Here is a 25,499-nt window from a genome sequence, read left to right as displayed (position 1 = left end):
TTTCACAGGACACTTGTAGAACTCTGGAAACCGGCTTAACCACGAGTTCACATGTAAACAAAACGACAAACTGTATTTATAGCGTGTGAATAACAAAATACATCTTTTTTTTAAGATATTGAGGAGAAACACTGTCGTCATGTGTGTATTTTCGAAATGAAAATGCAAACAAAGATCTTCTCCTCTATGTCTCTATATTCCACAGACCAAACCCTCCCGTTATGGCCTTAAAAGGTACAATTTGCTCAAACAGAGCGATGCATAACTTTTGTGTCAAAGGAGTCATTGTGCTCCCTCTCCACTTGACATTTCTGTCCAGTGCTTCCACATTTCCTGTGCTTTCTCATTTGCATTCACGCCCTCTGTGTCACAGCTTCCTGATTGAACTATTCACACATACAGTACACTCACTATTATCTTTCATCGTCACGAAAAAAAAGACAAAAAAAAGGCACCAGTCACTGTTTTTCCTGCTCAGTCAAAACTAAAGTACTGTAGCATAGGTTCTTCCATATGAAACTGTTCCACAATACTGGGAAATTATCAGCAGCACTAAGCTCTTTGCATTTAAATGCTCAAGTCATGATCATGGTATAAAGTGAAATGAGTGTGTATGAATTATCCGGAACTGAAAGACAACTTGAAGAATGACGTGGATTGTCATGCACAAACATGAAAAAAAATTAGCTTCCGTTTCTTAAAATACAGTTTTATTTGTGAATGTACACTGATTAGCAATACATCTAAAAGCAACTCCATTAGATAACCATGTATATAGGATTTTTCACAGGTCACAAAGTAGCTTGGCTCATTCTGGCATGCCAAAGCAAAACTCGATCTTTTCTTTTTTTCTTTTCTTTTTTTTTAAACATAACAAAAAAGGTGTAAGTTAGTAAAGCAAGGTGCAAACAGCTGGAAACAAGAGGAGAAAACAAAAAGGATGCAATGCACATTCAGTTCATCCGGGAGCAACGGATGCTCATAAAATGGCTGATTAAAAAAAAAGCCATGTGCTCTTTGCAAACTAAAAGAGGAGAAAGAAAGCGTACTGCGATACAAATGGAGGATGAAAAAAACATTTTCAGGAGAGATGGTATGAAAGAAAAAAAAACATGTCTGCGTGATGAAAACATGGTGCGTTAGTGTCAGGTTGTCTTTACCCCCCCGCCCCGTCTCACATGCGCACACACAGACACACACACACACCAACACACGCAGACGTATGCACTTTCATTTCCAAACCCACACCTCCCTTCTCCGTCACTCACTTGTGTGACCTCAGCTCTCCGCCCGGAGCCGAAAGCCTCTAACATGGCTAAAGATGTGTCCCCAAACCCTCCCTCCCTCCAAATCCAATACTTCACATTGCTAACTGGGATATTGGTATATCTGGTTAAACTCGGGGGGATGTGTGGCAACCCATCACACTTTGGCTTTTGCAGAGTTCAACTGTGGGTCATCTGACGGTTACACCACAATCGTGTTTGCTGGGGAAATTACACGAGGGGAGGCTTTAGAAACTGAAATGACGACCGGGCTTGCAGAGTGATAAAAAAAAAAAAAGAATAAAATAACTGTCCATACGACCTCCCTCAAATGGTTCCAGTACCAGTAGGAAGTAACTGACAAAATTCAGCGAGGAAGCGTAGCTACTGTGAATGTAGCTACTGAGATTAGGAGGTTTTTGGGGGAGGAAGCCTGAGAGGTGTCGATGCAGTCACTGGGGTGATTTAATATAAGTCTTATGAGGGTCCTTGACGGCTGCGCAGGCAGACGAGAATCGCAACCCTTGTCTCATCATTAAAAACAATTTTTATGGAGGAAAATAATTACAATATGGCTTTAAAAACAAACACACAAACACACCAAAAACAATTATGTCACCGCTCCACACTCCAAGATTCTCATAACAGCAAACGACTGCGGATAGTTCAATGCAGTATTTCAATGCTACACTTCCTGTTTTCTGTTGACTTGAGACGTGATGATCACTTCTCATGTGCGACACCAATGAACGATTTTTCTTTCTGTCTTCATGCGACTCACTTTCTGGGCCCCGGACTATTTTGTATTTCTCCCAACACCGTGCCTTGCTTTGCTACTTTTACCAAATACTTCACAATCTCCTTCAATGGTGAAACCACCTGCAACTAAAATGTGTTATATACCACGAGAAAAGTGCAGCACAATAAAATAAAAAATATATAGTTAAAAATCTATAGCCAACATATCCAGTTTTCATGTTATATAGTAAATTTGTGTACTCTGAAGACTAAAATATAATTTGAGCAATCAGGCATCACTACAGAACATAGTCAGCCGTAGAAATTCAGCTCTCGCAAAAGAGAAAACATGCGTAACGTCCGTATTCTCTGTAAAAGCTTAGAAACGAGTACAAAACATAGTCGACTAATACCAAATTTGTTTCAATAAAAAAGTTTAAATTTCATGAGATGACAAACTAGACACGGACAGTGACGCTTTGCTAAAATGAGATAGTTTTTTTTCCATTCTTTCATTTAGTTTGGCAAAAAACACTGAGATGAAGAAAAAGACATGAAAATGCTACATAAATATATTTAATATGTCGGCAGCTCTCATGAGATAACGTGGACTTGGCTGTGACGGACCACCAGCCTTCATCCTGACCCTCTAGTCCAGTTTGTTAACCCGATAACTCGTCTAACACAATCGGCCGCGGAGAAGGTTTGTATCGGATGCCTGCGCCGAAAAGAAGCCTGAAGAGTGTGAAGCGACGCGGAGAGAGAAACGTCCCTCACAGCAAAGGAATCAACACAAACTCATTCCAGTGTGACCTCAAATTTCATGTGGCCTCTCGGTTCCCAATGTGTCAGGTGACCAGAATGTGAGCAGAAAAACGAAACCTGAAAAGACCCGGAAGTCTCGACAGATTAAATTATAAACAAGAGGTTTTAGTTTCGACTTGTGCAGTTTTACAACATTCAGGTTGCAATCCAATCATTTCATAAAATTGGATTTTGAAGCAAGAAATACGCTCTGTGGTTTCAAGTTCGGATTTTCAGACTCAGGGAGACGACTCAGGAGGAGCCAGATAACTCAGGATCTAAATGGCCTCAAATGGCACTTGCTGGCTTCTGTGGAGCCCTGTTACAGAACTGCATGGGTGATCAGGTGTGTGGACACCAGACACCTACCCACTGCAGTTTGAAGATGTGGACCCCCACACCCATCCCAAACTCCACAAACATACTTTTGTTGTTACAAACCAATTCTTTTTTTTCTGTAATCCTTTCTTTTGCCATTTGCACATAAAACCTTTTGTTAAAAAAATCTAATAAAATTAAAAACATAAAAGGACATTAAACACAGAGACAAAATAAAAACACAGACGCTTTAACAGAAACGGTGACTGCCGCCCCTCACTCTTCTGCACAGAAGGGATTTCCCCGCCCGCCTAATCTCAGGCCTCTGTCTTCTCCTTCTTTTTGTTCTTCTTCAGGAAGGAAGGGGTGCGGAACTTCTTCTTCTTCTTGGTGTTGGGGGACTTGGAGGGCGAGCTCTCGGGAGACAGTGCCTCCTCGATCTTCTCGCCGGAGCGCACCGTTATTTCCACGCTCTCCACGCTGGTGGTCAGCTGGCTGACGCGCTTGGACAGCTCCTCGTCCACGTCCCTGTGGTTGTCTTTGCCGTTCATCAGGCCCCCGTGGTTGTCTGAGGGAGGAGCACGACACAGGTTAGGTGAGGGCGAGAGGCAAGAAAACGGCTGATCCCTTCATTCTGCAAACCACACCCTGTTAACTGACAGCAAGCACAATCATACGAGAATCTTCTGACTGACTGATTAACAAGATCAAAAGGGCTGATCACTTATTACTGTGGAAAACAGCGAGACATTACAGGCTGGAGCTTACAGGACACAAATCAAGAGCATTTTCTAATCAAATAGTTTAATAAATTCAGAATTTTGTTGGTTTTTATCATAGAAGTGGTTTTAATTTAAAGGAGAAATGTACTTTTACAATAAATGAACGTGTAAATGGACAGTGGAAGCATACACGGTTTTAAAATGTTTGACGGTGCCTAAGGCTTGGCATGTGTGTTGTTAAGGACCCAAGGAAGTGCAGTGTTGAACTTTGTGCGATTGTGCCGTGCAAAACTTTTAATCATTAATATCATTGAGAGAATGTAATGTAACTGCGCGTTCATGACAACAGGAACTTTTCACTGAACTTTGAAAAACAGGTGAACAGCAGCGGTGGTGCAGCTTCAGGGCTCTGTGGACCGAGTCCTGCAGCTGGTCTTTACTCGCTGCAGGTCACTTTTACAGTTTCAGAAAGAAAAGCTGCAACCAGCATCACCACAGGCCAAACAAACCATTCCAAACCGAGGGGTTTACAACAAGCACAGGACTAGTTTTTCATAAAATCCTATACCACTTAAAAATGCATTAAACTTAAAGAATGTTACAACATTCAAATATCTAACAAATCATTTCTGTAAACTTCTTAATATTTACACTCCTAGTAAATCCTTAACATATATTGGGTTCATGTCTTGTGTCAACACCTGTAAGACTGTTTTTAATAGAGCAGAGCATTACAAGCTTCAGCAGAGCAATACAATTTGGATTTACTGCATTGGGCTCTATTAAATCCTACAAGTGTTGAAGTGGTTGAATGTCTCCCAGCCTCCTGATGTGAGGCCCCTCTGTCCCTGTCACACTAATTCTATTCGAAAGGCGTTTTCAGCTTCCGCTCACACAGAGACGTGCAGTCCCCGTGCTCTACATATTTCGTAACATGCCTGCGTAAAGGCCCCAGTGACCTAATAGCCCAGAGCCTGTCCTCCTTTCACCTCAAATAGGTTTTGAACAGTGGACTACACCCACACTGCCTTAACGGCTCCTCACGAAACAGGCTGACTGGTGGGGCATCCTTTTCTCTGGGTTGCGAATGGGAGTTACATGGGGAATGCAGGCGTCGTGTTACTACACTGAAACACAAAGCCGCTGACGACTTCGTGGCTTGTTTTCATCTCAGCACCAAAAAGGAAAAAAAAGAAAAAGAAGCGAAGCAAAAATAAAGAAAAGAAAAAAAAAGAAGCCTTTTACAATAATTGACCTGGATTCAAACACAACGACTCACTGACCTCACAGCGGCGGTGTCATGAAAATATGGGTCCCCAGAGCCAGTGTGCTGTCCTGGGTTAATTGATCCTCATTGTGTGGTTTTTTTGCGTGTTTGTGCTGGAGGGAAGCTGACGGGAAGTCAATCCCATAGTGTCATAGTTATTTACAACCTGCACTGGGGCCGCTGTGATCTCTGTCTTTCTTGGAGGATCGTATGTCAGACACACAAATTTCTGTGTAATAGATGAAAGTTCTAGTCTATGTTTTTAGATATATGTTCTTCCAGAGTCATAGTTTGATATATTAGGGAAAACATTTTTCAATTAGTGATGTGTTTAGCACCTTGATTTCATCTGTTATTATGTGATATTGAAATCCTATTGATGTCTATGATGTTTCACATTTTATTGCTTTTTGTATTTTCTGATTATTCCTAGATTTTGTATACATTTATATATATTCTTTCATATGTTTGGCTTGTTTAGCACTTTAGTCAAATGTGGTTGTTTTAAACAAGTAAATAAACTTTGAATTGACTTTTTGGTTTCTTGGCGAGAGCTGGGAGAGAAGATCGATCCCATTTTCATGTCTGAGCCTCAGGTGTAGAACTGGAGCCAGGAGGGACTTAGCTTAGCTTAGCATTAAGACTGGAAAACTGCTGTTTGTCATTAAAAAGTTAGAACATGTGTCTGACATTGTAACGACAAATTGATGTTTTGACATCCTGGTTTGTGTATAGCCTGATTTTGTATGCTCTCTGAGTTGCCTGACTCATTAAGGACTTAGACTGACATGTCCGAAATTTGACCCATATGATCAAGGCAGATCGAATCTCCCTTGTTAGCATTGTTGGGGAAACAAACTTCAACTTCTTCTTTGACAAAAAACACCAGCCTGAAACTGGTCCGGAGGAGGTGACGTCAATGTGCTGTGTGAGTGGCTAGATTGTGTCAGACGATCTGAGTGTAGTCTGAGCTCATCAACATTTCTACAGTCCCCCTGGGCGGACGGGTTTTCATCATCAACAACAGAAATGTGAAAAAAGGACAAAGGAGGTATTAATAGTGGAGACGGGGCACTGTTCTCTGAATTTTTTGTCATGACAAATCATTAATGCAGAACAAACCTATAGCGCAGATCAGTGTGTAGCGTAGTGCATTAGGTTCTGAGCTTTTAGTTCATTTCATTCAGTTAAACGTACACTTCTCATGCACACACGTCAGATCTTAAAGACAAACACAACATGACAGTGAGGATCATTCTGACAAGTGTCTCTCAGTCTCTCTGTGAGTGAGCGATACCTTCTTTAGCCGGAGTGCTTTGCGGGGACTTGGTGAGAGACAGAGACTGAGAGAGAGTGGAGCCGTCGTCGGAGGTTAGCTCGTGCTCGCCCATCTGCGGGGTGGGAGGATGGGAGGGTTGAGGGAAGGTGCAGGGGATTGAAGCGGAGGGACGACAGCATGGGTGAGTGGGATGAGAGGTTGTGGAGGGGTGGTGGTGGTTATGGAAGGATTTGGGATGATGGGTCAGAGGGGGGTGAGGGAGTGGGGGGGGGTTGAGAGATTAGTGGTAACACACATGTTAGAATCAGGCCATGCACAGCTGCTTTTCCACAAAATGTTCCCAAATCCCTCTGATGACGGTCAGGGCCTCTGAGGGCCATCACTCGTTTGTGCGCTGCAACATTTTGTTGAGCTGTAATAACCCAGAGATGGGACAGATGTCCTGAAAAGTAACTTAAGCACTCGATCCCCTGAGCAGCAAATATATCCTTGTGCTACATGCTAACACACATGTAAACAATTTAACAATTTATTGGCTTTTGGTGATAGAGTTTTAAAATAATACTGAATCAAGACTAAAGAATAACTTGAGACAAAAATGCAAAAATCATCACTGTCACATAAAGAAGATTAAAACTGATCAAAAGCGAGTGCTGGGCAGTATTTACGCATATCAACTTTTAGTGGAATGGTGTCATTGTGACATTCTAAACCACATTATGTTGTCCACATTGCTATTTCTAAATGTTTTTGAGTAGTTTGTCGATTTTATCTTTAATCCAAAGGGACAACACTTAATCTAAGTACAGTAGGAGACCTTGTAAGTGCTAAATCTGTTCCACATGACAAAGTGTGGTAGATAAGATAAAGAAGCGCACCACAAAGTCTGAATACACATCATGATGCCATGACTGTTATCAGATGGTCTTCTCATAAAATTGTGTCATTGAGATAATCAATATTATCATGAGGCTGTGGCAATTCCAATTTAATTAATGCCTGAAATTAAACATTGTTAATGCCCTCCTTCTCCTTTCTCTATGTAAGACGAGTATTCTTTATTATTTTTTTCCTTCCTGTCACAATTTTTTCATCTTCAAGAGAACCATCACATTGTGGTTCCTGACTCTTGATGCAGGAAAAACTCATTGAGCATCTCTAGCTTATTAAAAACCAGTTTGCAGCAACTTTAAAACAACATTTGTAAGTGCAGTGAATGTTATAGACCAGTCCAGCGTTAGCAGCTTCATTAGTTAAACACTGAATAGTGTGAGTGAATGGCATTCCCATTTCACTTCGACACATTCATGAGCACATTCAGGGTTACACATCGGTTCCACACTGGCTGAGATGTCACAAGTCACAACTCCTTCATGGAGAGTGTGTCGCACACGATTACATAAGATTCTGTGCTGTCAATGTCTTTAAATGTTGTGGACATAAAAAGTGTGCACGTAAAAAGACGTGGCATTAAAAATTATGAGATTTTAGAGAATTTAATTTACAGTTGTGCTTTTTAAGGTGTAGAGTTGGAAACATTACTCAACCCAATACACACAACTATTTAACACCGTGCGCATGTGTGTGTGTGTGTGTGTGTGTGTTTGTATGTGTAGCCCAGGCATCTATCAGGCCATTCCAGACGGTCTCCAGCTTGCATCCAGATTGGTCACCGGGGATTCATGGGGCTGTGGGGACATCAGTGTCATAGCAACGGGCTGCGCTCATGTGGCGGGTGTTAAGACCTGCGGTCTGCTCGATCTGCCATCTTAGTCAGACCGGCCTCTGACTCACACACATTTACACTTTGCACCGTGTTTCACAAACATTTGGATGGTTCCATAAAAATGCATGAACACGTGTGCATGCTGATGTATATATATCAGTGTGTGTGTGTACGTACGCGCACACACACACACACACACACACACACAGATATCTATACAAATACACACATTAATCTGGTTGAGCGTGGCAGCAGCTCTGCACTATGAGGACTGGTGGGTAACCCCATTTACTATCTGTTCTATTGATTTTTCCCTTGTCTCTCTGAAAGGCAGTGGGACAGAGGGCTAATATGATTAGCAGTGACTGAGTGTGTGTGTGTGTGTGTGTGTGTGTGTGTTGTGTGTGTGTTGTGTGTGTGTGTGTGTGTGTGTGTGTGTGTGTGTGTATACACAACGTTAACGCAGCAGATGAAGGCATCGGTAGAGCCCGTGGGGCCAAACCCTTGTGTTAAAAGGTATGTGTGTGTGTGTGTGATACACCAGGCAGTGTGTTAGAGTATGGGACTGTCCACTGGGACTGCTGCTAAGGCAACTGTGCTATAGACCCTGGATTATATGGATGTTTTTTAAAAACAAAACTGCTGACAGAGAGAACACAGCAAACTGGGGATGTGCAGTAATAAATCTGCAAGTCATGGTTTGAGGAGGTGGTGGCACAGATGTGTGAATATAGAATACTTTTTTAAAAATCCTGATTTAGTTTAAGTTCATTTCGAAATCTGCTCTGGCCATTTTAGCTGACTTTCCCTTAACAGGCTTCTGTAGGACACTGCAAATATCTGCCTGTTAGGGTTGTGTCTTTTCTTACAGTTACAAGTTTAGTGGTGCACACCAGGAAGTGTATTGAGTCTCATCAGTATTCAATTTGACTAATAAGATATCCATCAGTGAGGGGTTGCGCTGCACATATTGTAGAATAGGAACTGAAATGTCTACATATTTAAATTAAATTATGATTTTAAAGATGACAGTCATAACAATCAGCTTTCTAATTTGACATCTATTTAAACAGCAAAAATATAACTATTATTAATAACTATAAATCTAAAACCCAATATATTAAACTATGTAAAACTGCACTAAAATTGCTTTCTGCTGACATACACACAGATAAAGTATTGGCTGGTTACAGTGGCCCTGCTGATGCATCAGTTGTGCTCTAATACAAACTGCCAAGACTGAAAGTACACATTTTATTTGAAGATCTGCTACTCAATCAAATCTAGTGACACAATTCATCCTGATGGCTCAAATTCATCTCATGTGTGCTTCAAATTGAGCCTTACAGATTGATTATTGATCTGCTATTAAGCCTGGTCAATAGTTTGTTGTGAAATGAAGAGTCAGATTGATAGGGCTGCTTGTTGCTGACACAGAGGGATATGTTTTTGGCACAGAGTCCAGGTCATTGAGTGTGACACTGTGTGTGTTTGTGTGAGCATGTGCAGTCCATATGTCTCTTGCTGTATTTGCAGGTGGAACATGAATGAATTCATGATGCCCACACACCCATGAACGTTCATGCAGTTATGGACTGGTTGGTATGCCTTTGCATGTCAGTTTAAGTGTGTGTGCTTTTCTGTACGTGTGTGTGTGTCGTACCACTGAGTCCCAGTTGCCCTCGCTCGGCTTTTTTGCGGTACTCGTCTTGGTCCTTCTCCAACAGCTCACTGAAGGGGTTTGGAGGCAGGGGAGCCATCTGCTCCTCCTCTGTGGGCACGTATGGCTGGGGAGGAGACAGGGAGAAGGGTAAGCATGGGATCACACACACCCGACGCAGCAAGCACGCACGCACATGCACACACACACTAACAATAAGTAAAATACACAACCTTAAAAACCACACACACACACACACACACACACACACACACACACACACACACACACACACACACACACACACACACACACACACACACACACACACATCATTACAGGCTTCTCATATAAAGATAAAACATGGGTGTTGACCACATCACACAGAACTCATGTAATCACCCGCTCTGCACTGAGTTTTTTCATCCCATTACTGCAGACCCAGACATCTTTACAACAGACACATGAAGACAATCGCAGCCACAACACAAGTCACACACATGCAAACGAAACACGCACTCTATTGCAACATGTCGGCTCAGGCTTTCGAGTAACAATATGTCCTAAAAACCGCAATTGCCCAACACACATGGGAACAAAAAAGAAGTGCAAATTCATCTTAAGCAAAAACAACACTTGTACAAATCAATTGAAATCGGTGTCAGTCTAAATAACACGACTCACACATGCAGTAGTTTAACTGTGAGCAGGCAAACAGTGTCAAATAATTACAAGAGAGAGTGAAATGAAAATGTCACAGCAAACATGAACAATTACAAAACTCTTGCAGATATTTACCAGAACGTTAATCTGCACCAGATCCTTCAGGACAAGATACCAACCACAAAACCATCAACATCAACATGAGAACATTTGACTTTATTCTATCTATTATTTACCCTACGTGTTATTTTCTTTTGATATGTGGAGCCAAGTAGTTGCTACTATCAGCATAAGTGAGTCCCTTCGTCTTTGCATAATGTGCTCACTTGACTCCCCCTAGTGGTCAGGAAGTGTCATTATACAGGCAGTGCTATCTGGTGAGTTCCTGAAGTACCTGAGCACAATGATGTAACCTCTGTTTTCACTTGTTTGACTGATTACATCTCTTCTCATGACTGTAGCAGCTCTTGTATGACTCTTTCTTGACATGGGAAAACCGTTATGATTCTTATCTCGAACCTCAGGTCATTTCCAGCACAACTCTACCAAAATGCACCCTGAGCAGATTTTCAATCATCAGTTAACACATCTAGGTTACTGCTCAGTATGGAAGTAAATAAGAACATCTGTTATTATTGCTTCAGCGCAGCAGGACAGCTGTTAATCCTGCATAAACCACTGCATGTCCATAAACTGACATACTGATGTTTCTATAAAAAGCTGGTACATCAATATGAAGTAAAAGTCTCTGACTCTGCTCATTGACAAAAAAAATACAGGAAAGCAATTTTAAAAATAAATTTAAAACGGGTAAAAATGCATAAAAAACTCTGGATGAAAATCTGATTTTTGTAGTTTCTCAGTTTATTTGAAAATCCAGAAGTGACAGATCAATATTATAATCAGCAGCTCTTTTGCGTTTTCGTCAAACTTCTGTCATCAAATAAAACATTGTTAAAAGCAGCCTCTAATGTCACTGCTAGTTTCCCTTTCTACTCATGTAAATGACCAATAGTAGACATTAGATAATTTGTGGCAAAACCACAGTTAAGTTGAAAGTCAATCTAAAACCAACAGGCTTTGGTATCAGACACTCACGATTTTAGAAATTAAGTTATAAGGGTGGAGATTGTTAGGGTTAGGGTTAGATTGTTCCCTTAATACATAACCTCACAAAGCTCATCCTCACCTGTCGTGGTGCGTCGACAGGGATTCCTGCGAGGTGTTGAGAGCGTGGACCTGACGTCATCACATCAAAGCGGTTCTGCTCTCTGATCTGCAGCAGGACAAAACACACCAGGATGTTACCGGGAAGCAGAAAGCACCACAAGTGACTGGGAATCATTAAAACTGTGGTCACAGAAAAAAAAATTGAGCGATCAACCATTTTAAATGTTAAAATGGCAGCTAACTACAACTGTACTTGTAAAATGTCATCGAGAGGAAAGAGTTAAAACTCACTTTGTTCCTCTTCTGCAGAACCTCAGTGGGGTCTGTGTTGAGAGGGACAAACTGATTGGGGTCCTCGATCCTGATCGGGGTTCCTGTCTCCTCCGCCTTCATCCACTGTAAAAGGTCAAAACAGGTCAGAACAGGTCAGATCAGAACATACAAACTGCAACCAAGCACTTGCATAAACACTCTATAATAACTATTGTATATAACCTAATTTATATAGCCCTTTTAATTACAACAGTCTGGCAACTGGATATAACATATCTATTCTGTAATCTGTCTAGTCAACATATTCTTATCATGGAGAGTTTCTCAAATGAAAGAGGCAATTAAGATGAATTATGTGAATTGTAGTAGTCACTGTCACTATGGATGAAAAGTCCATATCTTTCATCATATTTTGCTTTGATTTTGATATTTAGTTTTAAATATATCTCACGTGAGCTTGCTAACATTGTAGAAGTGTAAAAATATATTAATAAAGCCTCCTTTTCAGCAAGCTTCAAAGGTGACACCAATCAGTGCAACTGATTCACTGTAGGTCTCTGTTCCGCCAGTAGGTGGCGATCTAGTATCACGTTTAAAACACTGGGGAGATGACAAGTGTCAAAACTCAGGTCTGTGAATTAGAGTGAAATGAATGATCTTTCAGTCCATGACTTGCTCTTTGCAGTTTCATGTTTAGACTTATTACACCAATTCACATGTAAACACACAAAAACACATGCAGTCTATGAAAAACACAGGAACAACTGTCACGTCCTCCTATATTTTCAAAACTTGTTTTGGTGGAACATTTGCACGAGGGGAGGCGACCACTGTAAACAGTACAAGACATATGTTGATTTTCCACATGTAGGTTGCGAACATGGAGGTCGTTGTTTCCCGTTGTGAGGGGAATTTTGAGTACGGGCAGGAAGCAGAGGAGAGCCCCGCCTGAGATACGCACCGATGACAGGATTATACCCACAGTGTACATCTGATGAGTCAGACAAGCTTAACCCTGTTTTTACCTTAAAAACTTATGTTTTATGTTACAGGCACTTGCTCTTTGTCCCCATAAGGTGAGTGTGTAAGCAGATTTATGTCCCCACAAAACACCTTAACACCACAAACAGCTCACCGTGGTTGTCCGGCTATTGTAGCGTTCATCGCCGCCCTCCACGTTGACCTTGGTGTAGCTGTTCGGCGAGTTGAGCCAGCGCGTCTTCTCCCTCTGCTGCCGCTGCTGCAAAAACTTGTAGGGCAGGCGCGTGGCACTGCAGTCCTCATCCTCCTCGAACAAAAACGCGGTGACAGTGGCGGGGATCTCCACATCGCTCTTGTGCCTCGGCTTCTCCCGGACGATGGGGTGTCTGTAGGTGTAACCGGTCCGGTAGCCCTATGGCAGGAAACAAGATCAATCCTTCAGTGGGTTTTCTTTGTTCTGAAATGATTTGGTCTGTTTGGGTTCACCACGAGCAACGACAAGGGAACAAAACCGCAAGGCCTCAGAGGAAGCTAATTCATTTATTTGTACATGGTGTATGTTTACGTAGACCCCCGCTCTATTCCAGCTTCTACACACTGCTGCAGCACAACAGAAATGAGCTCTTATTATTCTGTGACGTTTCCTTCCTGTAACGCTGGCCGAGCTGCCAGTTTCACAGTTAGTAAATGGAAAAGAAAGACAGAAACAGCACTGTGACCGCAGGGTTTCTGGCAGCGCAGTGAACAGAGTCACAGTGTCATTTCCTGTCTGACCCTTTCTCTGATGCAATTCTCCCTCCATCCCCCTTCTCCCCCTTTTATCCTCATTGTCCCTTTTTCTCTTCTCTTCTCTGTCTGTCGCCATCCTCTCACATGGTCCCACTGGTTTTCAGATGTTTTTCCACACTGGGCTGACAGCTAAGATCCGTTCTTTTCTCTTTGGTCCTCTTCCTCTTCGTCTCAGCTGCACGGTCAAAACTGACCTTTCAACTTTTATTCATCAGTTTTTATCTGGAAACAGTCAACTGCAAAAATCCTGATATTCAGAGATTTCTACACAATCACAGCTGGAAGCTTGCTGCACATCCTTGCTGCACTATACTGGTTGTTAAAGGAGATTTAAGTTTGTGGATCCTTTTTTTTCCTCCCACGTCTTTCTCATCATTGTATCCGGGTTTTGTGAAACTGAGAGCTTATCTGAGGCAAATGTTGTGTTTATGAAGTGTGTGAGAAGAGTGGGATGGTTGGAAAGGTCCGGAGACACAGAGGCGAGCTGTTCTGAGGCTTGACGGGCTGATTTGTCGAGAAGGGGAAGAGCAGAGAAAGAGAGAAGGAAGAGAGGGAAATAGGCAGACGAATGAAGTGTGGTGTGAAAGAGGTGACACTGGCCATGAAACGCAGCCTCCAAGGAGTAACACAGATGCTCTTTGTGGTGACACACTTTTTATGCCTCATTCCAGCATCTCTTCAAAATTCCTTTCCCTTTTCCTTCATCCCCAAATTACTAATTGTGTCTTTTAAAATTAACTTTTTAATTTCCTTGGATTTTTACCTCCACCAAGGAGATTTGGTTTTGTCTCGGATTGTTTGTTTGTCTTTCTGTCTGTTCGTTTGCAGGATCACCCAAAAACTTCTGGATGGATTACCAGGAAACTTGGTGGAAGGATGCGCTATGAGCCAGAGAAGAACTTATAAAATTTTGATGCGGATCAAGGAATTCTGTTTCACTTTCTTTAACATTTCGTGGTAGGGCATTTTCAACATTTTTGAGGATTTCTCAAAAAATGATTCATGAATCGCGATGAAAAAACATCTGACATGTTTAGGAGACTGATATTTATGAGTGTGTCCAATTTGGTGCGGATTTAAATGTAAATCTGGATCTAGTGAAGAAATGTGGTTTCATAAGGGAACTGTTGGTCCTTGGCGGATGTATGCGCTCTAGTGAATTGCCTTCTAGACTTTTGAGGCATCTTAGCTTTCTGTAGAAGGAATTCTAATCTAATTTTGTTCATTTACGGAGGCCAGTGCTTCGGAGTAGATACCATGAGCAGTGTGATTCAGACTGACTTCATTCTTAACAAAGAAATGGAAACAGACAGAACTGTAGAGCTGACCACAGAGGATTTCATCAAATGTAACATGTCTCTATTGTATTTTATCAACCAGCGACAAAGTAAAATCAAACAGATATTCAGTTATGTGAAAATGGCCCAATGACTGATGTATAGAAAAAAACTTCACTTAAACACAATGATTGAGGAACTAAAAGAAATCTTCAGAGTAGCCTTAACTTTATGTAATTCTTTTGTACAAAGACAAGACACAGTAGCGAAATTAAAAGTTCAGGTTAAATGTGTATATAATCTGTAATTATCCAGTGAGCCTTAGGCCTTAAGATACACAGTATATTTATGTATTTTCCTAACGATGCATTTGTGCAAAACGGACAGAAAGTCTCACGCTGACGTCTGTGGACTCACCAGGTTATCCAGCATCCTCATCAGAGACTCGAACTCCAGCTCCCCGGCCTTCCACTTGATCTGGCTGGTCATGTTGATGTGACCTGCTGTGGCAATGTCGGCTGTTCGCGATTTGTACTTCTCCCGGTCCAGCACGATCAGGTTGTCCACGCTGCCGGCACACGAGATGGCCTTCACCTAAACCCACACAGTAAGGAGGATGGGACAGAGCATGTGAACCTCTGATGGAGACTGGTGACATATGTAGCATGAATTAAATAAAAAAGTAATTTTTTTTTAGGAATAGCCAAGCCTATTTGGTATCAGATCATCCACCTCTATGAACAACACAAAAGGGACAAACCGCCATGCACACACAAGAAAGATGTAATTTTGCACAATGGAAATGAGACCCCCCCCAATCTGAACCCACCACAGCATCAAGGAATATACAGTTCATGGCATGCAACACCCATGGTTGGGGGATTTATTTATAGAAATTAAGCTGGGCTTTGCAGGATGGATTAATGTTTTCCTTTGCTTGACCGTCTGTGGACAGTCAATCAGGAGATTTGGTTTTGCCTGTTACAGCTGAGTGAGGGGAGGGGGGGCAGCACAACAATATCCCTAAAACCCAACACATCTACAAGTGAACACAAAGACGCACAAGAATCCGACGCAGAGGGATCTAAAGCTAACTTTAAGAGTTTATGCGTCTATGGAGGCCGCCATGTTTCTTGTAGTAGCCCAGACTGGACAAACTAAACACCTTTTGTGTTTTTCTGAAAACTGAAGGTTACCACAGGTTCTCTTTCATGTTTGGAAGGGGCGGATGAGGCGAGGGGTATTCAGCTGCAACATGACACTTCACCACTTTATGTCACTAAATTCTACACACTGCCACTTTAATACTAACAAATAATTAGTTTGGAATAATTAACCGGTCTCATTTGTATTTCTCCCCCCTGATCCAGGCCTCTTGAAATGCCCTCCATCATCCGGAGTAAATGATAGAACAGCATCCTTCTCTTCTCTAAATGTTGCTTTGGATCATCAACAACAACATCAGCTTCTTACTCCCCTCTCCAGCCTCCTAATAGCCTGTTTATAAGACTGTGTTTAGCCAACATTTTCTACATGACAAGAGATTATGACTATTGGAGCATTGTTAAAAAAAAAGAAGTGTGACAGCGGCTGTAGGGTGATTTTTCAATTTTGGAGGGCAAGCTGCCACCCTGCCAGTCTAATTCATGTGTAGGGGAAACTGAGAGGTGCTGGAATGTGCTTGGTGCCCAAAAACAGCAGCATGCAGTTAGCTTCTCTCTCTGTGTGTGTGTGTGTGTGTGTGTGTGTGTGTGTGTGTGTGTGTGTGTGTGTGTGTGTGTGTGTGTGTGTGTGTGTGTGTGTGTACCTGGATTTCACAGGCATACTGGACATTGTAGATGACCTTAAAGGCCTCTTCAACGGTTTCCCCAAGAGCAACCGCGCCATGATTCCTCAGCACCAACACCTGCAACACACACACAGAAACAGTGATATACATGCAACAGCAGATCAAACTGAATTGTGAGACGTCCATCTGCCAAACCTGAGTTTAATGTGACTGGACAACTTTGCCCCAAGCCTTTTAATTTATTAGTAACCAAAACAACTGTTCTGTTCTATCCACACGGGCTGGGCGACTGGATGACGGAGGCAGGACCTGGCAACAGGCCGGTGATGGAAATTCCCTTCAATTCCCTGAATTCTTGCCAATCAAAATCGCTGAATAATCATTGATGATTTTAAAAGAAGCCAAACGCTGAGACACTCGCACAGTGAAGCACAGGCAGGGACAAAACATGAGGAGGTAACATTTCAACAGGACGTGCTGGTTTGACTGTCTTGCTACTGTTGCCTTCCAAATACACCACAACCTGATAAGATCATTACTCTTATTCTTGACTGCAAGGACAAGATAAAAAAAAAAACTTCTTGATTATTTTTAAAACTACGAGCCCATAGTTTTTTAATTTTCTGAAATGTTCACTCCTTCTCAGAATTTTTCCTGCAGTGAGAGTGAGTGTAAGGTTTTAGTATAAATTAAAGAAATGACATAAGTTGTTAATAGAAGTTTTTAGGTACTGGAGGTTTTAGAGGTACTGACATGCAGACCTTGTTACATTAAAGCTAGGGTTGGTAATCCTTGAAAAGCTAGCAAGAGCAGGCTACACTTGAAAAAAATGCAACCAATCTTCTGCTCCTTTTAGAATGATAAACAGGGCGACTTTCCTCAGAGTTAGAAAAAAACTGTAATTTTTCTAGGTTTTCCTACCTTTGTTGTCGGCCCCAGGGCCTTCTGCAGGTCTCGGCGCTCCTCCGGGTCGTCCAGGCTGCCCTGGTAGTTGTAGTACGCGATGTCACCCAGGAGCAATGCCTCCTGGGAAATGGGCAGGATTCCACACTTCATAGATGAAACCTAAATGATCAGAAAAGTGAGGAAAAAGGGAAAAGAGACATCGGAGGGTTTAGAGGCTTTGTAGCTGTTTCAATCCTCCAGGTTTGTAGCCCTGCATTTTCAGGGGGTGGATCAGTGGGTGGATCCAGGAAATGTTTCACTTTCCTTCATATTGTGGTAGGACATTGTTCAACATGTATGTGAAATTCTCAAGATATAATGCAGAGGTTGGTCATATGAATAGTGCTAATATCTATGAACTGGTGAAAATTGGAGCCTATATGGACATTGATCCAGATGTATCTTATCTCAACACATGACGAAGTGGCCAATCAGTCTTAGCAGCAGTAAGGCACCCGTCGAGTATCCTTCTAGTTCAGTAATATGATTTCACAAATCTAATTTCTACATTTCCTGAAGTGAAATGCAGTGTTTGATCTGGGAATCTACGAAAGCTGATTCCGTGTAAAAAAAAAAAAAAAAAAAAATTAAAGCCCTTTATATAAACAGGTTGGATTGAAATGTCATTTGCTTACAGTGCAGGTCTAAAAAAATAACTCCTAGTGTTAAGTGAACTTACTGCAGCCGTGGCAGGAGTGTGCACATGTATGATGCAGCGTATGTCTGGACGCATTGAGTAGATGGCGGCGTGGGGGCTGAACCCTGCAGGGTCGACCCTCAGGTTGGTGGAGCCCTGCTCGATCACATTCCCGATGATGTTGACCTTCACCTGGGGAAACAACGAGAGGAGATGGAGTCAGTTCTGAGGATTTCTGGAGCTGGTGGATGTAAATCTCCGAACAGTTTTTACCCAAAACTCTTTCGTATTTTGCAATCACGTATAAGCTTTACGAGATTAATGCAGTTTTACAACAGCATAATTCAGAGGGCTCTCCTGAGAGGGCAGGAGGAGGAATATCACGAGAATGAAAGAGCGCACAGGGAGACATACTGAAAAACTAACCAGGCCCATATCAGTCTCATCAAATGCGCCCAGGCAATAAAAGACGTCCAGAGACTGACACATAAGATCCAACTCCTCAGACACAAACAAAGAGATGATAACCTCCAACATTAACTCAGAAAACATGAATACAATTTTGAACCAGTGCACGTTAAGACGCAAATCACATTATCAAACATTCCTCTCCTCTGTCTGCTACTCTACTGGAGATGAACATAATGCTGTTAGAGACATGGACATGTCGTCCTCTACTATGAGTACTTCATTACCAGCCAGTTATTAGATTACATGACAGGAGAGAGGGAGGGGGAAATGGAGGTCAAGACCTGGAGGGAAGAGAGTCGGATATCCAGAGAGAATGAAGACAGAGAACTGGACAAAGAGACTGAGGCATAAAACCCGGAGCAAGAGCAATAACAAAACCCAGTGCAGATGTCAGTCCTTGCAGAAAAAAACAAATAACTAACAGAAAGTCCATCTTGGCCTGCAGACCTCGCACAACATTTACGTCACTGTAACCACATGTTCTGTGATATGAACCAGAACCTACGAGCTCGCATTTCTCTTTCATAATATAAAGTACAAGTCTGTGCTATCGCAACAGGAAGAGGCATCCATCATGAAGTCGGAGGCTAATAAAATACACCCATTACAGCTGCAGCCTGGAAAATATGAAATTAGACCCTACTTTTTTTTACTTAGAGCATTTCTTCTGCACTCTGCTCCTTTGAAACAAGTTTTGTGTTCCAGAAATAACTCTTAAAGTAGAAGATGTACCCGAGTGTGTGCACCCCGATTCCCTCACCAGCCTGCATCCCATGAAACTAGTGCATCAACTCCACCAGAAATATCTTGCAAGATGAAAAATTCAATTTAAGTAAAATATGGAGAAATGGCATTTCTGGGAAGATCTTAAACTATAAAGTGCCTTTGTCTGAATGCTGCTTAATAATAGTCATTAGTCTGCATATGAATTAGCATATACACAAACGTTATTTAAACTCAAGAATAATAATTAACACTAATTAAAACCACATGATTAATTAATCTATATCTGTTTTTTAAACAATAAATTAACATTCAGTTATAAACTATTAATAACCCAGGAGTAGTGCTTTTAACAGCCATATGGATGTGTGGATGAATGACTGTATATTGATCTTTAACCAACCAGAGGGAAGTGAATGGCACCAGCCGAGCGTAATTAAACGCTGCCATCTTTGTCAAAGCCAGCGGTCAGACGATCGAACATCGATTGGGTTACATCACATGTCTAATACAGTATCAGTTCACCCTTTCACGTCCTTCAAAATGCTGCTGCCTCACCCCACAGCACCCTGTCAGTCACACAGCCCTACATCTGAGAGGCCCATCTGACATATTAAATATATATTAAAAAACCATGTCAAGACACGCATCCGAGAGAATCTGCAATGTGACTTGGTTTGATGTAGTTGAGTTAGTGATAAGAAATCTCTAAGAAAAAAAAGGCCCGGCATAGAGAGAGAGGGCCTGATGAAGTAACCGAAACTTGGAACATGAAATACCTGAATTCTTTAAGGATAATTTAAAGATTCACTTCTGATGCAAACTCACGCTCTGTCATTACTCAGATAATGTTTAAAGCCAAAGTCTGATGTCAAACTGAACTAAAACTAAGTTCAAACTACAAAATTCCCCAAAACCGAATTTCCCTGTGAACTCAAATGACCCCACCTCACCTCAGAGCTCAAACAGAGACAGAGAGAGGGAGAGGCAGATGGAAACTGACCAAAGACAACTGCACTCGGGCCCTCCTCAGATCCTCCAGAGCCTCCACCCAGCTGACCCCGGCACGACCTCCAACACTCTTTATTCTGGACGGCTTCCTGTTAATCAATGTGTGTCCAAACACTTGAGCTACGAGCCATGTGACTGAAGAGGTCGCTGGAGATAAGAGAGAAACAGCAGCGACGGACTGGCTTCCCGATACAAACAAACTAAAACACAGTCAGAGAGTTCTGACAGATCTACGCAGACAACGTCGTTTTGTTCTGTCTGCCAGCAGTCACTGTGTTTGTGGTGATCGCACTTATACAGACAACCACAGCAAAGATGGACGCGGTCCAGACGCACAAACTATAAATACTCCTAAATAAGGTTGCTTTAAGATTCTAAACCTGAGCCCAAATCTTGCTGTCATCTACTGTATAATTTACTCCAACAAGGAGATTATGTTTCATTCCGTGTGTATGTCAGTCAGCAGGGTTACTCAAAAACAACTGAACCCATTTCCATTAAACTTAGTGGAAGGGTGGAGGTTGATCCGAGGAAAGAAACCGTTAATTTTTGGAGCGGATTCTTATAAACGGGCAGATTCTGAATTTTTGTTCTATCTTTAACATGGCATGTAGGGTGTTAGCCTTGTTTGAGGTGAGCTCACTGAGAACCCTTCTAGTTTGTACTTTAAGAGGCTGTTTGCAAAAATGTTTGATTTTGAGTAATTAAACTCGGACTATATGTGTTTGTAGTATTTAGGACATTTAAGGCTCTAGATGAGTAATTCTTTCAGACACTAAGACACATGAAAGAGTTCAGTAAAAATTCTTCTGAACTGGTCAATTTACTCTACGTACTCAACGAAGCAACACAAGCTCTGGACAGGAAAATCAGTCATGTTACAAACATGCTAATGTTAGGTTGACCATTGAGCCAATGTGCCAAAACATTTTTTTCCACAACAGTAAATACTGTTGGACAACTTAAGTCATTTTAGATACAGCTACAATAATCTGGTGGTGAAAATTTGCTATCTAGCAGCTACTGGCATATACTTTGGTCTGTGCTTTTGAGACAGATTGTTATACACATTATTGCTTTATTTTATTTGGAAGATAGAAACATAACATTTATCTTTACTACGCCCAAATTAGGTTCGATTCTGTAGCTTAGTTTCATTCTTAATAGAAGCGTAGCTCGGCAATGAATCTGATTCACTTTTACGAGGCTTTGCTGTCAGGCACCTGCAGAAGTTACCCGCTGAACTTCAGCCGAGTTTCTCTCAATATCTCGTTCCTGCCAACAACTCTGGAAGGTCAAACAGTAAAATGTGTCTGTCAGCAGCACGGCTACTACATCCACTGTCAGCCAACACCTGCAGCAACACTACACAGGTGTGTGTGTGTGTACTGTACAGATATCTTTGTGAGGACCACTTTTGAGCCTGCAACCTACAGATCGAGGATATTTTGGCCGGTCCTCACTTTCTAACCCACTTTTAATGGGCTGTTTAATGAGAGTTAAGACTTGGTTTTAGGGTTAGAATTAGAGGTTAGGGAATCCATTATGCTAATGAGTGTCCTCACTAAGATAGATGTACAAACATGTGTGTTAGTATGTAAGCACAGGTGTTGCAGATTAGGTAGAACAAAGCAAACAGAACAGAAATGAGAAGAAAGACTAAAGATATGATCTAAGTAGCTTTTATGTAAACTTTAGCAATGTCACAAATCATAAAAGGGGAATTATGCGGAAGTTATGTGGCTTAGTTGGGTGGATACAAATAAAAATGCCTTTTAACTATCAAAGAAACCACATCTGCAAGTAACACAGGGAACATTCAAAGAATGTTATTACTACAGGGCAAGTTAAATTGAATCTTTTAGTGTCCTGTCATGCTTTCTTTATTTCTGATTACATGGATTATATTAATCAAATAGATTATTTTAAAAGAACTATTCACCTGCCTGGTCATTGCAAGCATATACCATTATTAAATCAGGTTATTTAGTATGTCTATCCTATGTCTTATGTATTGCTTATATATTTTTTCTATTAACATCCACATAAGGGTATTAAACCTTGTTTTAACACTGGGATTTTTGTCATTTCACCTTTTTGAACTCATTGGAATAAGCAGAGATGGAAACCAGGGAGAGAAAGTAGAGCGAGAGCAAGATAAAGAGACAAACGGACAAACAGATGGAAACAGGAACTGAATTAGAGGGAGTTCAAATGCATGGCAGGAGGAAATGAGGTTGTCAACAGATTATTACACACGTTGTTACACATCTATCAGCACGGCATGCCCAGCGCTGTGACGACATATGCACTCTCCGAACCTAAGCTGGAGACCAACAGCCTGACCCACCCACAACATTTGCTCTCGTCAGACTAATGTCAATATGAGACCAGTCAGTGACACTGAACATAACAAACACATAAACAGTGGGATGCAGAGAGGAGGCGGGAGAGATGGAGGGAGTTTTTCTTTTGTGCCTAAAACCAAAACACTGATCTGTGCTGTATCTACTATCTGCCCCCTTTATACAATTCAAGGAAGATATTTGAAGGAAGTAAATGGCTGATTAAGCAAAGTGAAAAAGCATTAGCATTGTCTACTGAAGGCCAAAACTTTAATATGCTAAGTGCTCTCTGCAGACATCATGCAAAGTCAAGGATATTTACAACCTATTTCATTTGATTCAGTTTAACCACGCGATCACTGGACTATATTAATCTCGGACTATGAAGAAAATCAGTTTCTAAATAATCCTGTGCTTTGGGTTCAGTTCCTGTGCTACACCACACTTACATAAACACGTCAGTCTTATCTTTCTTTTACATAAAGAAATTCATCCCCCAACTCAGAATCTTTCACTCATGCAAATCTAAATAAATAAAATCAACTTCACGTCAATTATCATCTCTTTACCCAGGTAGGTTAAATGATCTCACTTTATGTGCTTATGTTTCTGTTGCACTTCTGAAGTAAAATTATATTTTCTAAGGCTGGGTATATAACTAAATATAAACAGTATGTTGGCAATGGTCCACAGGTGCTCATTTTTCTTACCAGGTTTGATGCAGATGCCTCAGCGAATGACAGACCTCTCGGGATGATAAGGATGTGGTCTTGCTCTTTACTGACTCGGGCCTTAGAGAGAGAGAGGAAAAAATTGAAATCACATTTTTGTCTTGAGACTCAAGAATAATGTTTTCTCACACAGTGACTGTGTTTACATGAACACCAATATTCCGACTACTGAACTTATTTTGAATTAGACATTATTTCGATTATGGTGCTTACGTGAGTTGCTGATAGAAAATTCCATTCATATTCCTGTTAACATGTTACAGAGCATAGTCTGATCCCAACTTATTGTTAACACTCGAACCCAGGGCATGTGTCGTTAAGCAGTTCTTCCCCCATCGTGTGTTGATGTCGCCACAAAACAGTGAAGATTCTAATGGGACGTTAGAATGCGATTGAAACATATACATGTCTACATAATGCGACTGATTAGAATACTTCTCATATCTGAATTGGATTTTTGTTTATTCTGAGTATGACCTTATTCCTGTTGAGGTAATCAGAAAATCCTGTTTACATGGCAGTATCTTATTCAGACTATTGTCTTAATATTAGAACATTGTAGTCCGTGGAAACATGTCTAATGTCTTCAATGCTGGAGATACTGTTTATTGTAACTATATCAGTCAAAAGCAAATAACACGGTAAGTCTAACATGGAAATACAAGAAAAATCTGTGATAAAATCTCATTAAATCCTATACTCATCTATTCAGACTGTTTTCATAAATCACAACTGTCCACACTTTAATTATTTCTCTTCTAATCCTCTGCGGTTCCTCCTGTGTTGACTTACTGTGATATAAGAGTTGGCGAAGTGTGCCCAGCTGAACAGGTCCACCAGTCTGTAGAGGCTGGCCAGTTTACAGCGCGTCAGCCTCTCGCCTTTCACCATCGTGGTGGATTCCACTCCGTACATGTCGTTGATGGGAGTGACCATCCCCAGACCTGGAGGAAAAAAAGACAGGAATGAATAGAGTTACAAAAGAGAATTAAAAAAAAAGGTTTGCAGTGTTTTCTAATTGGGTGGCTTTAAAACAATATCATCGGCTTTGTGTTAGTGTAGACACTTTTATAGTTGCACATTACATTTTCCACGAGTAATGTTTTAAACTACAGAGGGACTCAGGACTGCCACAGAACCAGTGTACAACATCTGGATTTCGATTTAACAATTTCCTGTATCCGACACATCTGGCTCCATATCAAACATTTTACTAATTTACACACTGACATGTTTCTAACAACACTCCTTCCTTTGAAAGTGAGTTTACTGCCACGCCTCCTCAGACTCACTCATTACAGTGGTATTTTAGAGGAAGAGCTGAGCTGAACTATTCTATTGCCTTTGACATGTACTTCAGCATTAGTTGTGCATTCCAGCCCTGTGATTGGAAGCAGACTTCACATATGGACTCCTGGATAGAACTCACAAAGGATCAAAACTTCGAGAAAAATGCACGGCTCTTCCGGAGTCTGGGGTTGGGTTGTCTTTTGGTATTCATGCCTTTAAGCGCACAAATCTCGTGTTTGCATATCTTCTCTGTTCAAATAGTGATGCTTTTGTTTTCCAGTGCAGCTCAAAGCGGCGGCACCCTGGGCGAGGGTGGTGCGTTCCTACTAAATGTCAGTGCCCGGTTGCCCTGGGTAGCGGGATGCAGCACTGTGTGCACTCACTGAGGGAGGAGGTGTTGAAACCAGCCACTGAGCTGGCCATGAAGAAGTCTGCGATCTGTCTGAGGGCGAGCAGGCCGGAGGGGTTGTTCCCCTTCCTCTGCTGCTCCTGGATCAGACTCTCCAACTCCTCCTTGAAGGCCTGGAATAAAAGAGAGGAGAGAAAGAGTTGAGAGAAAATAATACTCGATGCAATGAGTCAGAAACTAGAAATATAAGTCTCTGATTTTCCTAAATCAAGAAGT

At 41.5% G+C, this 25,499-nt stretch overlaps 1 protein-coding gene across 8 annotated transcripts in view; it reads right to left on the bottom strand.

The window, feature by feature from the left end:
• Positions 1 to 688: 688 nt before the first annotated feature.
• add3a (adducin 3 (gamma) a) overlaps positions 689 to 25,499 on the bottom strand; it is a 105,204-nt gene continuing 80,393 nt past the window's right edge. For 4 of the 8 annotated variants that reach the window (XM_047343819.1, XM_047343820.1, XM_035181369.2 and 1 more), the window contains exons 3-15: positions 25,258 to 25,396; positions 24,377 to 24,528; positions 23,564 to 23,644; positions 18,346 to 18,495; positions 17,643 to 17,786; positions 16,740 to 16,838; positions 15,350 to 15,526; positions 13,021 to 13,278; positions 11,904 to 12,008; positions 11,632 to 11,718; positions 10,578 to 10,601; positions 9,783 to 9,906; positions 689 to 3,693 (exon numbers count right to left, since the gene is read on the bottom strand). In XM_047343819.1, the coding sequence (XP_047199775.1) occupies positions 3,443 to 3,693; positions 9,783 to 9,906; positions 10,578 to 10,601; positions 11,632 to 11,718; positions 11,904 to 12,008; positions 13,021 to 13,278; positions 15,350 to 15,526; positions 16,740 to 16,838; positions 17,643 to 17,786; positions 18,346 to 18,495; positions 23,564 to 23,644; positions 24,377 to 24,528; positions 25,258 to 25,396 (1,791 nt within the window). In that variant the 3' untranslated portion in view covers positions 689 to 3,442. Of the gene's footprint in view, positions 3,694 to 6,411; positions 6,506 to 9,765; positions 9,907 to 10,577; positions 10,602 to 11,631; positions 11,719 to 11,903; positions 12,009 to 13,020; positions 13,279 to 15,349; positions 15,527 to 16,739; positions 16,839 to 17,642; positions 17,787 to 18,345; positions 18,496 to 23,563; positions 23,645 to 24,376; positions 24,529 to 25,257; positions 25,397 to 25,499 lie in introns of all 8 variants that reach the window. The other 4 variants (XM_047343824.1, XM_035181321.2, XM_035181360.2 and 1 more) reach the window with 4 other exon arrangements.

Source organism: Hippoglossus stenolepis, chromosome 2 (genome assembly GCF_022539355.2).
Source record: "Hippoglossus stenolepis isolate QCI-W04-F060 chromosome 2, HSTE1.2, whole genome shotgun sequence".
NCBI classification, from domain to species: Eukaryota; Metazoa; Chordata; class Actinopteri; order Pleuronectiformes; family Pleuronectidae; genus Hippoglossus; species Hippoglossus stenolepis.
The sequence above is the reverse complement of the archived record's forward strand: the minus strand, read 5'-3'. Positions and strand labels throughout refer to the sequence as shown.